Raw genomic sequence first — 15,803 nt, 5'->3', positions numbered from 1 at the left:
AATATTGGGAGACTGTTTTATTATGAATAATATTTTGTCACAGGAAATGATAGGCAACAATAAATATCTTTGAATAAACAAAATTTATTGGTGAGAATACCACAGTGAGATTTTCAAAATTATTGATGATAAACTTGTTATAATAAAACTGGTTAAGAAGTTAAAAAGGGATAATAGTCCACACAAGACTGCTATCACTTCTCATAGTAAGTTCAGGGTGTTACCAGCATCACCCTGAGGTTCAATAATTCACTAGAAACACTCAAGGAACTCAGTGGAAGCTGTTAAACTGATGGTGCCAGTGTATTATAGCGAAAGGAAACAGATTAAAGCCAGCCAAGGGAAGAAGCACATTGGGCAGAGTCCAGGAGAAATGCCAAACATGGGACTCTTTTTTTGTCTTTTCCCCATGGAGTCATTAACAATATAGCTTTCCCGGCTTCAGTATGTAATGACATACATGGGCTATTGCCCCTTCGTTTAGGGAAGCTCACTTGGGTCTTGTTGTGCAGAGTTTTTATAGGGGCTATTCATGTACTGCCCACATGAATGGCCTTTAGTTTTTTAGTCTCTTTATAGATAGAACCTATGCTGCATGACTCTAAGCCCCATGGTAAATCACACAGTTAGATTGTTGGGTCGCAAAGCCCACATGCAAACAATGACCTCCTATCAAGCATGGCATTCCGGGAGCATAGAGATCACCTCCTAGTAAATAGGGATAAAGGCCAGCACTCTTTTGTGTAAGGTTAATTCTTCACTACACACTAATTCTTTTTTTTTTTTTTTTTTTTTTTTTATATTTGTGGGTTTGGTTTTCTTTTCTTTTTTTTAAAGATTTTATTTATTTATTTGACAGAGAGAGATCACAAGTAGGTAGATAGGCAGGCAGAGAGAGAGAGGAGAAAGCAGGCTCCTGCCAAGCAGAGAGCCTGATGCGGGACTCGATCCCAGGACCCTGAGATCATGACCTGAGCCGAAGGCAGCAGCTTAACCCATTGAGCCACCCAGGCACCCCACACTAATTCTTTCAGAGAAATAAAATCAGATGAGATAAAAATGAAACAAGAGTTCACAAAACTAACTATAAAGACAAGGAAATGAAATGGCCAGATGAAATGGTTCCTTGAGGTCCATAGGACTGTTAAAACATCTCCATTCAAGATTATCTTTCCATATTCTGGATCCCACTCAGCTTGCCCCTTTATGAAGTCCCTTCTCAGACAATTAGAATCATATCTCCTGGGCATGCCAGGAGTAGTTTCCTGCTTTGGAATTTCTGCTCATGCCACCTTGTCACATACAGTTGACTCTTGAACAAAATAGGTTTGAACTGTGTGGGTACATTTATACCCTGATTTTACCTGATAATTACAGAACAGTACCGTAAGTATATTTTTCTTCCTTATGATTTTCTTAACGTTTTTTTTTCCTCTAGCTTACTTTATTGTATGAATCAGTATATAATATGTATAACATACAAAATATTTGTTGGTCGATTATTTATGTTTTGGTAAGGCTTCCAGTCAACAGTAGGCCATTAGTAGTTAAGTGTGGGGGGATCAAAATTATACGTGGATTTTTGCATGGGGAGTTTGTGCTCTTAATCCCAAGACTGTTCAGGGATCAACTGTATCCTCTTGAGATCTTTCCATTTTGTTGAATCCGTCATGTCTATGGTATCCAACCCAGACCCCATCTTCTGAGAAGGCTCCTTTCACCAATGAACTTTTCTATAGTCACGTTCTTTGCTGGATTTTCCATATCATTTATTTGGCTGTTAGAATATGTTTCCTTCCAGTGATATTTGCACCTATATCTTGTCTTAACAAGCTCTTAACCTCTTGCAACTTAGGGATATAATGGCCTCTATCTTTTTTTTTTTTTTTTTGATCCTGTAAATCCTAGTACAATATCTTGCACATGACAGGTGTTAGATAGATGCTTGAATGGTAAACTTTCGTAGAGACTTGTGCAACCAGGAGGATATTATTCAAATGTATTAATTAAAACATCTTATACTGGGGCACCTGGGTTGCTCAGTGGGTTAAAGCCTCTTACCTTCAGCTCAGGTCATGATCCCAGGGTCCTGGGATCGAGCCCCGCATCAGGCTCCCTGCTCCGCAGCGAAGCCTGCTTCCCTTCCTCTCTCTCTGCCTCTCTGCGTGCTTGTGACCTCTGTCTGTCAAACAAATAATAAATAAATAAATAAATAAATAAATAAATAAAAATAAAACATCTTATACTTATAAATTTATAAATAATAAAATTTATAAATCTATATTGTACTTATAAATTTCTGAGGTAACCATGTTAATCCAGAATATTGGAATAATTTTTGGCAATTCATTGAAGACACCTGCAAACAGAGGTCAGTAAAACTCTGGAAAGTATCTAAAAGTATTGCCATTCTGCTCCTACCTCAGGGCTTTTGTACATACCTTTCCCCTTTGCCTGTAATTCCCTTTCTTTGAAGAGTTGAACAGTCAGAAAGGAAAAACCACCCCACCTGAAATATCAACCTTCTCCTCACTCACTGTCTATTTACCTTGTTTTATTATTTATTTTTCAGAGTTCTTTTCTCTAACCAATATGATACACTTGTTTTTTGTCTCTTTTCCCTGTTACTAGAATATAAGTCCCATAGGGAAAGGATGTTGCCTTGCTAATAGCTGTATCTTCTGCACGTAATATAATGCCTGATTCTGAGTATGTACTCGGAACCAAGTATTTGTTGTATACATAAATGAATTTATACTTAGCAACAAATAGAAAGCTTAATTTTTTATGTACATTCAATTTTTATGCCACTTGATTTAAGAAGATGTAAATGAGGGGCCACCTGGGTGGTTCACTAAGTTAAGCATCTGCCTTTGGCTCAGGTCATGATCCCAGGGTCCTGGGATCGAATCCTGCATCAGGCTCCCTGCTCAGTGGGGAGTCTGCTTGACCCTCTCCCTCCCCCGCTAGTATTCTCTCACTGTCTCTCTCAAATAAATAAATAAAATCTTTAAAAAAATAAAAGAATATTTAATTGAGCTCAGAGAATTTCAAAGAGAAGCATTTAACTGAAGGTTTTAGAGGGGAGGGAGGTAGGGGGATGGGTTGGTCCAGTGGTGGATATTAAGGAGGGCATGTATTTCATGGAGCACTGGGTGTTATATGTAAGCCATGAATCTTGGAACACTACATCAAAAACTAATGATATACTGTGTGGTGACTAACATAATATAATAAAATAAATAAAGTAATTGAAGGAGTGGTAGAATGTTTTCTAAAATATTGAGTTCTTCAGCTTGTAAAAACAATAACTAGATGTATACACAAAGTCAATAAAGTTATAAAATGTAAAGATTAGATGAAAATGGGCATTTATATCAATTGCTAGTTATTTAGAGGTGTTCTTTAGTTTTGTGGAAAAATAAAAAGTTCTTTTTATACAATAGGAGTAAATATCGAGCTCTTAAATTTTTTAAAAAATCATAATTTTTAAAAGATATTACAGAGTTAGAAATGCATCTTACTTTGGAAAATAACACCATGAGGTTCAGTTATTGTGCTTCGTTCCAGCAGAAGCTGCAGAGTTTATCATTGCTCGTTGAGGTTCCAAGACCAAGTGCCTCAGTTGAACCTTTATTTTGGGACAGTGAGTGGTTAGCAACCCTAAAATGAGGACATACCCATATATGGCTGTAGATGCTTTTGGTGAGTGTATTTGGAGTCTAAAAGTAACCCCAGGTATTTGTCATAGAGAGTCATCTCTGCTCCGACCTAAATTTCATAGGCTCTCTGGGCAACCAGGCTGTGCCCATAGGCTGCAATGCTGCTTAGTCTTCCAGTTCCCAAAGAATGCTTTATTGTATTCATGTTTCCCACTCCAGTCTTGGCACATCCTTCGGGATCAAGGAATCTGTCACTCTATCACTTCTTCCTGTCCCCTTCCTTCCCCTCCCTTTAGTTCTCGTTGTTGCTTCTCTCCCCGAAGAGATTTCCTTCTAGTTGATGCCGGAATGTGGCTTATATTTTTGACCTTTGAGTCAGGCTTTGATTCTGAGACATTTGGCAGCTTGTTTGTTCAATGCTTGGGAAAAAGGTTGCTGCTTACAGTAGGATTTCGTTAACATTTATTTCTTTGCTTCCATATTATCTCATTTATGCTAAGGCTGCCCCCCACCCCCACTTGCATCGTCAAGGAATGAGGACTGGCAATGATCCATTCTTTTTGTGTTACTGTTTCTAGCTCACGATTTCAATAGCATGTTTGAAACTAGAATGCACTTTCATATTTTCTCCTTTTATCTCTGCCTCTTTGGATTTTTGGCAAACATCAAGGCAAATAAATCAGACCCACCACTGCAAACCCATCTGCTTTCAGGAGCATGTAAGCCGACCAGTTTGTGATGTATTACCATAGATCTAGCTCCAACATAGAACTAAAGGAGGATCCCTGTGAAGTAAGAATAGAAGGCACGTTCTAAGGTCAAGTACTTTTTAAGCTCTGAATCATTTATCTGCTGACTGTGAGTAGGCATGGTCTACAGTGGCATTTTTAATAACACTAACAAATTAGCATGGTATTTATACAGTTGAAGTTCTTTTTGGTAGATGAAAAGTAAACATGCGTTATACTTTGGATTTGACAATAGGGATTAATAAGAAAAGATGCTGTCATAGTTGTAAAAATGTAGCAAATTAAGGTACAGTCGAGGTTTTCACTTACTGACATCGCTTTTATACTTCATCTGGTGCATCTGGTGCTAAGGTCACATGGGAAAACAATCATCTGCAGTAGAATACCTTTCCAGTTGTTGACAGCCCAGAAATTGTTTTATAAAAAAAATAAATAAATAGGCTATGGTCATCCAAACCTCTCTTCCTAATACTTGTTGACACTTGAATGCTGTATTCATATTTTTTTTTTCTCACAACAAACAAGTAAGTGATGATTCTCTTGGAATAGGAATTAAGAGGACTGCAGACATTTTAAGGCATATATTTAATACTAGAAGAATGCCTCATATAATACTCTTGATAGCAGGCTGTAAAATGAATCCACTTAAAATGATCAAAAGTTAATTGAGCTACTTACCATCGCTCTTAGAGTTGGTGTTAAATTTATTTTCAACAAGCCAAATTATATCCTCTGTTGGAGCATGGATTTTATCACACTAGAGATGATACCTTTTTTGAAAATAAAAAGGTAATTAAGTCTTTTGACTTAGCAGTTTGGAGATTAAAGAAAAACCTTCAAAGTAAACTAAATAGAAATTTAGTTTCTACGTGGTGGTAGTGTCAGGGGTGTGGAGTGGTGAGGAGGCAGGTAAAACTCACTTTTGAAGACCTTCTTCCAAACTTTTCACAGTTGCTCTCTACTTCTGGTTAGAGTCAGCTTTTGTGTGTGGCCCAACCTGACTGCTTGTTAGGACAGATGCCATCAAGGACTTTGCCTACTAGTTACATACTTAGTGTTGATGGCCCAGAAGGAATGAGGGACAGTGGCATGTGTCCTCTTCATAACCATGACTTTAACCCTTCTCTGATTCTCAGAAGCTAAATTCTGAAGTGGTGATGAACATGGTAGCTCCTCTGGCAAATTTAGCTTCTCCTGAACCCTGACCTTTCCATCCTCCTCCTGGGTTGTGATATCTTTATTTCATGTATATATGCAGAGCTGGGGCCAGAATGTGTACCAGTTGGCAAAAACATTACTTTATGCAAATAATTATTCACTTTTGCTTTTATTCATGGATTAGTAGAAATAAGGATAATTTAAGACACATAAGATACATGATGGGAAATTCAGACTGGGGAATATATATCTTAAACTGTCCTCGTGCTGAAAGCACATTCATAACATTCATGACATCCAAAGAATTTGGATCATGTTGTTTCCTTCATTGTTTAACGTGCACACATGCAGAAAGATGTCTAAAATAGATTTTCACCAAAACATGTAAGTAGTTACATGTGGGGCACTTGGGAGGCTCAGTTGATGGAGTGTCTGCCTTCAGCTCAGGTCATGACCCCAGGGTCCTCGGATCGAGGCCTGCATCGGGGTCCCTGCTCAGCGGGGAGCCTGCTTCCCCCTCTTTTTCTGATCCTCCTCCCACCTTGTGCTCTCTCTCTTCCAATAAATAAATATCTTTAAAACAACTAAATAAATAATAAAAAATAATAAACAGTTAAATGTGGTTTTTAAGGAAAAGGAATAATAATTGACTATTTTTTACTTGTTTCTTTAATGAATACTCTGTTTCTATTAGGCAGTATGCGAATAAGTAAGCAATTGGCATGACATAAATTTTGCATTATCATCCCATTTTACAGATGAGGAAACTGAAGTTTAGTGAGATTAAATAACTTGTTTAGGATCCTACACATATTGAGTAGAGTAGCCAGAAATAGAACCAAAGCCACTGATACACCATACTGGGCTGACAATCAGAATGGAAGTAAATTGCAGGTCACGATGTGAACCTCTCTGGATATTGGTGTAGCTGCCCATGAAGGAGTGACCACTTTCCTCTCCCCATTCCGATGAGAACGGTTAGGATTTAAAGAGACTCTGCTTATGGGAACCTTCCATGAAAATGATGTCATATCTGTTTTGGTTGTGCTATAAAATGTTTCTAGTCATATTTTTTTTTAAAAGTGTTTTCACATGAAACCTTTTAACTACAGATATTTAGGTGGTGAAATATTTGGCCTCTTTTTGGTCCTTCTCTATTTTATTTTGTGTAAAAATTCACAACTATAATTGGAATAAGTCTAAATAGAAAATTAATATTGAAAGTCATCATTTTATCTTCCTTTTACAGAGCATCAGCTTTGATTCAGTATTTGTTGAAAGAGTGAGTGAATTTGGGACTAATCTCCTGAATCTCAGGTCTGGATTCTTGAAATATATACTGTTGTTACTCTCAACAGTATGAGTAATTGGGAGATGATTAGCTTTACCTTTGAAAACATGATTATTTTCTCTAGTCTAGTACACAATTTCACCATATTGGTCTATTTGTAAGACTCTAGTGTACCTCCTGACCTTCGGTTATGTGAAAGGGATCAGTGAACAATACAGCAAAACATTTTATTTAGTTTATAAAGTGAAGTTCCAGAAATTGTTCCCTTAGTCAACTGAGAGCAATATGTTGGAAGAAAACTCTAGAAACACCTATGTGTAGAAAGCATTTGAAAGTAATCCTAGGAAGGGAAGGCTCATTAAAGTCAGGAAAAGTTGATGATTTTTATTTCCATTTGATTTTTTGCCCATTTATTTTTAGAAACAAATCAGGAAGATTCAAGTATGCATAAAAAAAATTACTCAGTATTATGCAAAGTTACTTTCTAGAAATTTTTAATCAATTTCCCTTTCTCTGAATCAGACTGTTGGTACCATTTAAACACAGTATGATGCCAAATGAGTAGGCAGTTTCCAGGGAATACAGTCCAATGATGTCTCTCCCTTAACATCTTGAAAAGTGTAAAAAGAGTTATCTTGTGAACCACTCAGCACATGTTTGCCCCTGAAATAGTTCAGCAGTGGAAGTAGTAACATTTTCATTGGTCATTTTTTCAAAGAGCTTATAAGTGGGAACTATGACTGTGTGGAAAGAGAACCTTCTATTAGGGAAAACCTGCACAATGAAAACTTTCTTCTACCTGATACCAGATCCCCTACTCGAGGGAGCTCCTCCTCAGACTCTGTACCAGACCATAGCTCGTTGTACATTACCTTTATATTCACCTTCTTATGTGCTCCCACCTCCCCTCAAAATTTTCTCTGTCCTCAGAACTTGCATTTGCCTTTATAAATATACACTTTCTGTGTATCCTCTTACTTAAAGATATGATCATTTTTTTAAGTTTCATTTTTATTCAGCTGTAGCAGTGCATTCCTCTAAGCCATCGGAATTTCCTCTGAACTGATTTGCAATGTGTTTGGTGTTTGCTAGCAAATTTGGAACATTTCAGTTTGTGTCCTTTCTCCACATGGTATAAGATCTAATTACCACTCAGCATGAAACAGCAGCTGAAGTGAAAAAGGCAGCAAGAGAAGGCCCTGGCTTAACTTAGAGCTAATCAACAACTTCCTTCTTACATACTACCCAGAGACAAAGAAAAAGGGAGCTAGAACTCATTAAAGTAACTCATGTATTAAACATTTTTTTTTTCCTTCCTTGATCTTAACTGAAATGGGGGATTTGTTCAAATCTTTATGGAAGCAAGACATTAAATGACACGTTTAATTTGCACTAGTAGTCACAGATGCTTCCTTCAACTGTGCAAAATATTTTCATCATCAGGGTTGCTAAAAGTAGCCCCATCCTATTTTCTTGACATTTAAACAGATAAACAACATTTATGGGAATCAAATAAAATCAAATGAATGATTAACACTTTTACTCAATTTTGAGCTTTTGGATCCTGAATTTGTCTTAAAAAGAACTTCTAGATTTATCTTTAAAGCGTATGTCATCCTAATGTCGTTTGGGGCTTTTTATTGTCTGGAATGAATGCATTAGGTAATCAACCTATCAGGAGGAAATGATGGGTATTTTTACTTTTTAAATTACTATGGTCTGAGTTTTCACTTATCAGATTATCAAAAATTTAAGAAGTTAGAGAATCTGTGATGTCGGGCTGGTGTGGAAAACCATCTACTACATCAGCATTTGAAGAATGTGTTGTTACAACACCTCTGGAGGGAAAGTGCCTTCATCAAAAATGGAAATGCACATGCTCTTTGACCTAGCAATGCCACCTGTAGGAACCTGTTGTTGAACATGTATGCATAAAAATGTTCCTAGTGGTATTACTTGTAATATAAACAGAAATATGCAGAGAAGTCATTAATAGGAGAATATTAAACAAATCATGGCATGTCCATATCCAGATACCTTATTACTTTTGATAGCTGCTCTTAAAGAGAATGAAATACCATGTATTGATGAGAAATATTCTCTACGTTATCTTATTACGTGAAAGGAGCAAATAGTTTTCTTCTATTTGTGCTTCAAAAAGCAGAGGATAGAGATGTGTTTATACAACTTTTCTCCCTCACCTCCCTCTCACATAAGCATATATTCACACATCTATAGATAGACGGATGAAGGATACAAAAGAAACTGTTGGTAGCATTTATGTCTGGTGAATGGGACTATGGGTCTGGAATGGGAGGCCGGTATTTTTTTTGCACAATTTGAGTATTTTTTTTTTAGCATGTATATATATTATTTTTTTTAATTAAAAAGAAATTTCAAATTAATGACCAGGTCTGTTTTTTTCTGTTTCAGGACTCAGTCCAGGAGGGTGTTATCACCCGAGACATTCATCGTACATTTCCTGCACATGATTACTTTAAAGATACCGGAGGAGATGGCCAGGAATCACTCTACAAGATCTGCAAGGTAGGGCCCTCCATCTCATTTTTTTCTAATTTATTTTACAGGGCCATATCTTAGGAACCCATTGTAAAGACTTTTAGATTTTTTTTCCTGTCTTCTTTTCTTAATTGCACTGCGCCCTATTGCTGCTAGACAGCCAAAGCCCCTTGCCAAGAACTCTCTGGTGTGAGAATTCAGGAGCAAGGTGTTTAGAGAAAGGGACAAAGATTTATTAAGACTAGAAGGAAGTTATTTCACAAAGTAGCAATCTCTCATCCTAGATGAGGAAGAGACCCTCTTTGCCTCTTATGAAGGGTGTTAAGGTTTTCAAATTAGCTAACGGTATAGGGAGGGGCTTACTCTCTAGCTTTGGGTTTACATTTCCAGTGGGTGGTTAGTTTCATTGTTTTAGGGTTGCAGAGTTACCTACAGGGAGCAGTTTGAAGGATGTTGAGCTTTTACTGTTGGAGGGAGTGGCGTTTTGTGATTTTCTAGGAGTCAAATTTTGTGACTCTTTTTGTGACTGCTGGCTTTTAGGTTAAGGGTCAGCCTAAAACCAGAATGACTTGACTTAGGTCAGCTTGTCTCTTGAGTCTCCATTTGCTCCTGCCTCAGTGTTCTCTGCTCAGCTCAGAATCCTGAAGGCAGTTTCCTGGCTGCATGTCCCATCAGGGAGGGGGCTCAGTAACGCCTCATTTTGGCTCTGCTGCTAACAAGAAAGGAACAAAAGGTCTTCTCAGGTTACGCAGCAAAGGCTGCTAGGAGTCCTGATGGCTGTCCTCCTGAGAAGATAATGTGGCAGTTGACAATTTTTGTCACATAAGGGTAAGAAAACAGTGTGGTTTTTAAATACTAGCAAGTTCTCTGAAATTATTGGTGTATTCTGACATGTCACATTAGACATCTTCATGCACATTAGACATCTTCATGGTGTATTCTAACATGTCACATTAGACATCTTTATGTCCCATTTTAAATTCTTTCAAAAATTTTCAAGGTTATATCAGGATTGCAAAATAACTCTTTAAATCATTATTTATAGTTAACTCATATTGTCAGTGCTAATTGAGGCCAAAAGCTAAAAATTACAACGTCCATTCAGCAAAGTTTTGCCCTTTCTCCTCAAATTTAAGATGCCTTATGAAATGTTGTCTGTAACTTAACATCGTCCTCACCCCCCATTACAGTAGAGATTACTACTGAAGATGAACTACACAAAAGTCTTGTAATAATGTGGAGGAAAAAGCGAGTACCATGGCTAAGCTTATAAGTTATGTAATCAGTTCCTGAATTATCAAATTTATCCTTTCATTGCATAGCGAAATTTGCCAGTAAGTATTCAGGAGTACATATCAGTATCATTTTATATTTACTGATTTTTTTATATTACTTATAAAAGTACTTGCCTGCTTGCGATCCACATAGGACTGATGCTTCATTCTGCAAATGGCATAGCTTTCATTATAATCCTTCTTGCATATTTGTAGTTTAGCCCTTGGCCCACTCATATTTGATCTTGTTTTTCTTTTCTTTTCTTTTCTTTTTTTCCTTCTCTCTTGATGTAGCCATTTGGAGGATTATCATTCAGTGCTAGAAATGCATAGATAACTTAAAATCTGAGAGTGTACTGACTTCTGGAAAGTAATACATCATCTAATTTTTAAAAATGCCACAAACCATTGAATACCATTACAACTGTATAATATATTCATTATATGATTGTAAAAGGCAAAATTATTAAAAATTTTTTCTACCAGTTTTGAAATTCTATAAGCTAGTTAGCTTGTCATGTCAAAATTTATGTAGTTTCCTGGTTTATGGAGAAGCATCTGATTTACGATATATGGGAGAACATTTTCCTCCTCGCATTCAGCATATTTTCAGCCAATAAGTAACTTTTTCCTTCAGTTTTTCTCTGGCTGATACTAGAGTGCTTTTTCCATGTAACCAAAGCAGATGATTTTATGTGCTTGCAGCCTCTGACTTAAAATTTTGCTCCCTTGTAGTAAAAGCTGTATTCCCCTCATTATACAATATTGACAGGAGAAATATCTGAACCAGTACCAAACACAAAGATAACATTTAAATAGTTGGCACACTTAAATAGTTGACATCTTTGATATTGCAGATAATAATCCAACCGTGAATTCGTTACACAGTGTTCGTAGTATGTTCACATACTGCATGTAGCCACGTTAGATTATTAGTGTATACTTGCAACATGATTAGAGAGTTTTAAACCTCTAAGTAAAGAATATTGCAACAATGTAGCTCTAAAATACCTTGTAACTGCTGAATATTTTAAATTACACTAAATTTTGTAAAAATGTGGACAACAAAAGAATCATATTAAAAGCATTTCAGAATTCAAGATAATAAAGAAAAGTTGCTAAAGCTTGTAATGTACTAAAATATATATGACCTAAACATGATTTTACAGCACCCTTTGATAATGGGGGTGATCAGAAATGAATGTATCAGAATGTGTTGGAGAGACCCAAATTTGCTGTGTTCTTTTTTTTTTTTTTTTATGATTCTATATGCTTTATTATCTGTCCCATTACATTTCTAAAGGCTATCTGTTGCTTTTGTAAATTTTTTTTTTAATTTTTTATTTTTTATAAACATATATTTTTATCCCCAGGGGTACAGGTCTGTGAATTACCAGGTTTACACACTTCACAGCACTCACCAAAGCACATACCCTCCCCAATGTCCATAATCCCACCCCGTTCTCCCAAACCCCCTCCCCCCAGCAACCCTCAGTTTGTTTTGTGAGATTAAGAGTCACTTATGGTTTGTCTCCCTCCCAATCCCATCTTGTTTCATTGATTCTTCTCCTACCCACTTAAGCCCCCATGTTGCATCACCACTTCCTCATATCAGGGAGATCATATGATAGTTGTCTTTCTCTGCTTGACTTATTTCGCTAAGCATGATACGCTCTAGTTCCATCCATGTTGTCGCAAATGGCAAGATTTCATTTATTTTGATGGCTGCATAGTATTCCATTGTGTATATATACCACATCTTCTTGATCCATTCATCTGTTGATGGACATCTAGGTTCTTGCCATAGTTTGGCTATTGTGGACATTGCTGCTATAAACATTCGGGTGCATGTGTCCCTTTGGATCACTACATTTGTATCTTTAGGGTAAATACCCAATAGTGCAATTGCTGGGTCATAGGGCAGTTCTATTTTCAACATTTTGAGGAACCTCCATGCTGTTTTCCAGAGTGGTTGCACCAGCTTGCATTCCCACCAACAGTGTAGGAGGGTTCCCCTTTCTCCGCATCCTCGCCAGCATCTGTCATTTCCTGACTTGTTGATTTTAGCCATTCTGATTGGTGTGAGGTGATATCTCATTGTGGTTTTGATTTGTATTTCCCTGATGCCGAGTGATATGGAGCACTTTTTCATGTGTCTGTTGGCCATCTGGATGTCTTCTTTGCAGAAATGTCTGTTCATGTCCTCTGCCCATTTCTTGATTGGATTATTTGTTCTTTGGGTGTTGAGTTTGCTAAGTTCTTTATAGATTCTGGACACTAGTCCTTTATCTGATATGTCGTTTGCAAATATCTTCTCCCATTCTGTCAGTTGTCTTTTGATTTTGTTAACTGTTTCCTTTGCTGTGCAAAAGCTTTTGATCTTGATGAAATCCCAATAGTTCATTTTTTCCCTTGCTTCCCTTGCCTTTTGCGTTGTTCCTAGGAAGATGTTGCTGCGGCAGAGGTCGAAGAGGTTGCTGCCCGTGTTCTCCTCAAGGATTTTGATGGATTCCTTTCGCACATTGAGGGCCTTCATCCATTTTGAGTCTATTTTTGTGTGTGGTGTAAGGAAATGGTCCAATTTCATTTTTCTGCATGTGGCTGTCCAATTTTCCCAGCACCATTTATTGAAGAGGCTGTCTTTTTTCCATTGGACATTCTTTCCTGCTTTGTCGAAGATTAGTTGACCATAGATTTGAGGGTCTATTTCTGGGCTCTCTATTCTGTTCCATTGATTTATGTGTCTGTTTTTGTGCCAGTACCATGCTGTCTTGATGATGACAGCTTTGTAATAGAGCTTGAAGTCCGGAATTGTGATGCCACCAACGTTGGCTTTCTTTTTCAATATCCCTTTGGCTATTCGAGGTCTTTTCTGGTTCCATATAAATTTTAGCATTATTTGTTCCATTTCTTTGAAAAAGATGGATGGTACTTTGATAGGAATTGCATTAAATGTGTAGATTGCTTTAGGTAGCATAGACATTTTCACAATATTTATTCTTCCAATCCAGGAGCATGGAACATGTTTCCATTTCTTTGTGTCTTCCTCAATTTCTTTCATGAGTACTTTATAGTTTTCTGAGTATAGATTCTGTGTCTCTTTGGTTAGGTTTATTCCTAGGTATCTTATGGTTTTGGATGCAATTGTAAATGGGATTGACTCCTTAATATCTCTTTCTTCTGTCTTGCTGTTGGTGTAGAGAAATGCAACTGATTTCTGTGCATTGATTTTATATCCTGACACTTTAGTGAATTCCTGTATAAGTTCTAGCAGTTTTGGAGTGGAGTCTTTTGGGTTTTCCACATATAGTATCATATCATCTGCGAAGAGTGATAATTTGACTTCTTCTTTGCCGATTTGGATGCCTTTAATTTCCTTTTGTTGTCTGATTGCTGAGGCTAGGACCTCTAGTAGCTATTAATGAGGTGCAATCAAAAATGGAGGCTCTAACTGCTAGGATAAATGAGGCAGAAGAAAGAATTAGTGATATAGAAGACCAAATGACAGAAAATAAAGAAGTTGAGCAAAAGAGGGACAAACAGCTACTGGACCACGAGGGGAGAATTCGAGAGATAAGTGACACCATAAGACGAAACAACATTAGAAGAATTGGGATTCCAGAAGAAGAAGAAAGAGAGAGGGGAGCAGAAGGTATACTGGAAAGAATTATTGGGGAGAATTTCCCCAATATGGCAAAGGGAATGAGCATCAAAATTCAGGAGGTTCAGAGAACGCCCCTCAAAATCAATAAGAATAGGCCGACACCTCGTCACCTAATAGTAAAATTTACAAGTCTCAGTGACAAAGAGAAAATCCTGAAAGCAGCCCAGGAAAAGAAGTCTGTAACATACAATGGTAAAAATATTAGATTGGCAGCTGACTTATCCACAGAGACCTGGCAGGCCAGAAAGAGCTGGCATGATATTTTCAGAGCACTAAACGAGAAAAACATGCAGCCAAGAATACTATATCCAGCTAGGCTATCATTGAAAATAGAAGGAGAGATTAAAAGCTTCCAGGACAAACAAAAACTGAAAGAATTTGCAAATACCAAACCAGCTCTACAGGAAATATTGAAAGGGGTCCTCTAAGCAAAGAGAGAGCCTACAAGTGGTAGATCAGAAAGGAACAGAGACCATATACAGTAACAGTCACCTTACAGGCAATACAATGGCACTAAATTCATATCTCTCAATAGTTACCCTGAATGTGAATGGGCTAAATGCCCCTGTCAAAAGACACAGGGTATCAGAATGGATAAAAAAACAAAACCCATCTATATGTTGCCTCCAAGAAACTCATTTTAAGCCCGAAGACACCTCCAGATTTAAAGTGAGGGGGTGGAAAAGAATTTACCATGCTAATGGACATCAGAAGAAAGCAGGAGTGACAATCCTTAGATCAATTAGATTTTAAGCCAAAGACTATAAGAGATGAGGAAGGACACTATATCATACTCAAAGGGTCTGTCCAACAAGAAGATCTAACAATTTTAAATATCTATGCCCCCAACGTGGGAGCAGCCAACTATATAAACCAATTAATAACAAAATCAAAGAAACACATCAACAATAATACAATAATAGTAGGGGACTTTAACACTCCCCTCACTGAAATGGACAGGTCATCCAAGCAAAAGATCAGCAAGGAAATAAAGGCCTTAAACGACACACTGGACCAGATGGACATCACAGATATATTCAGAATATTTCATCCCAAAGCAACAGAATACACATTCTTCTCTAGTGCACATGGAACATTCTCCAGAATAGATCACATCCTCGGTCCTAAATCAGGACTCAACCGGTATCAAAAGATTGGGATCATTCCCTGCATATTTTCAGACCACAATCCTCTAAAGCTAGAACTCAACCACAAAAGGAAGTTTGGAAAGAACCCAAATACATGGAGACTAAACAGTATCCTTCTAAAGAATGAATGGGTCAACCGGGAAATTAAAGAAGAATTGAAAAAAATCATGGAAACAAATGATAATGAAAATACAACGGTTCAAAATCTGTGGGACACAACAAAGGCAGTCCTGAGAGGAAAATATATAGCGGTACAAGCCTTTCTCAAGAAACAAGAAAGGTCTCAGGTACACAACCTAACCCTACACCTAAAGGAGCTGGAGAAAGAACAAGAAAG

General features: G+C 37.3%; 1 protein-coding gene across 3 annotated transcripts in view; it reads left to right on the top strand.

Moving 5' to 3' along the window:
• The window catches only part of RABGAP1L (RAB GTPase activating protein 1 like), a 776,623-nt gene that overhangs the window by 444,099 nt on the left and 316,721 nt on the right, over positions 1-15,803 (top strand). For all 3 annotated transcript variants that reach the window (XM_059146060.1, XM_059146061.1, XM_059146062.1), the window contains exon 14: positions 9,294-9,407. In XM_059146060.1, coding sequence (XP_059002043.1) covers positions 9,294-9,407 — 114 coding nt within the window. The remainder of the gene's footprint in view (positions 1-9,293; positions 9,408-15,803) is intronic.

This window comes from Mustela lutreola, chromosome 14, assembly GCF_030435805.1.
Source record: "Mustela lutreola isolate mMusLut2 chromosome 14, mMusLut2.pri, whole genome shotgun sequence".
Lineage (NCBI taxonomy): Eukaryota > Metazoa > Chordata > Mammalia > Carnivora > Mustelidae > Mustela > Mustela lutreola.
This window is presented reverse-complemented; position numbering and strand designations above follow the sequence as displayed.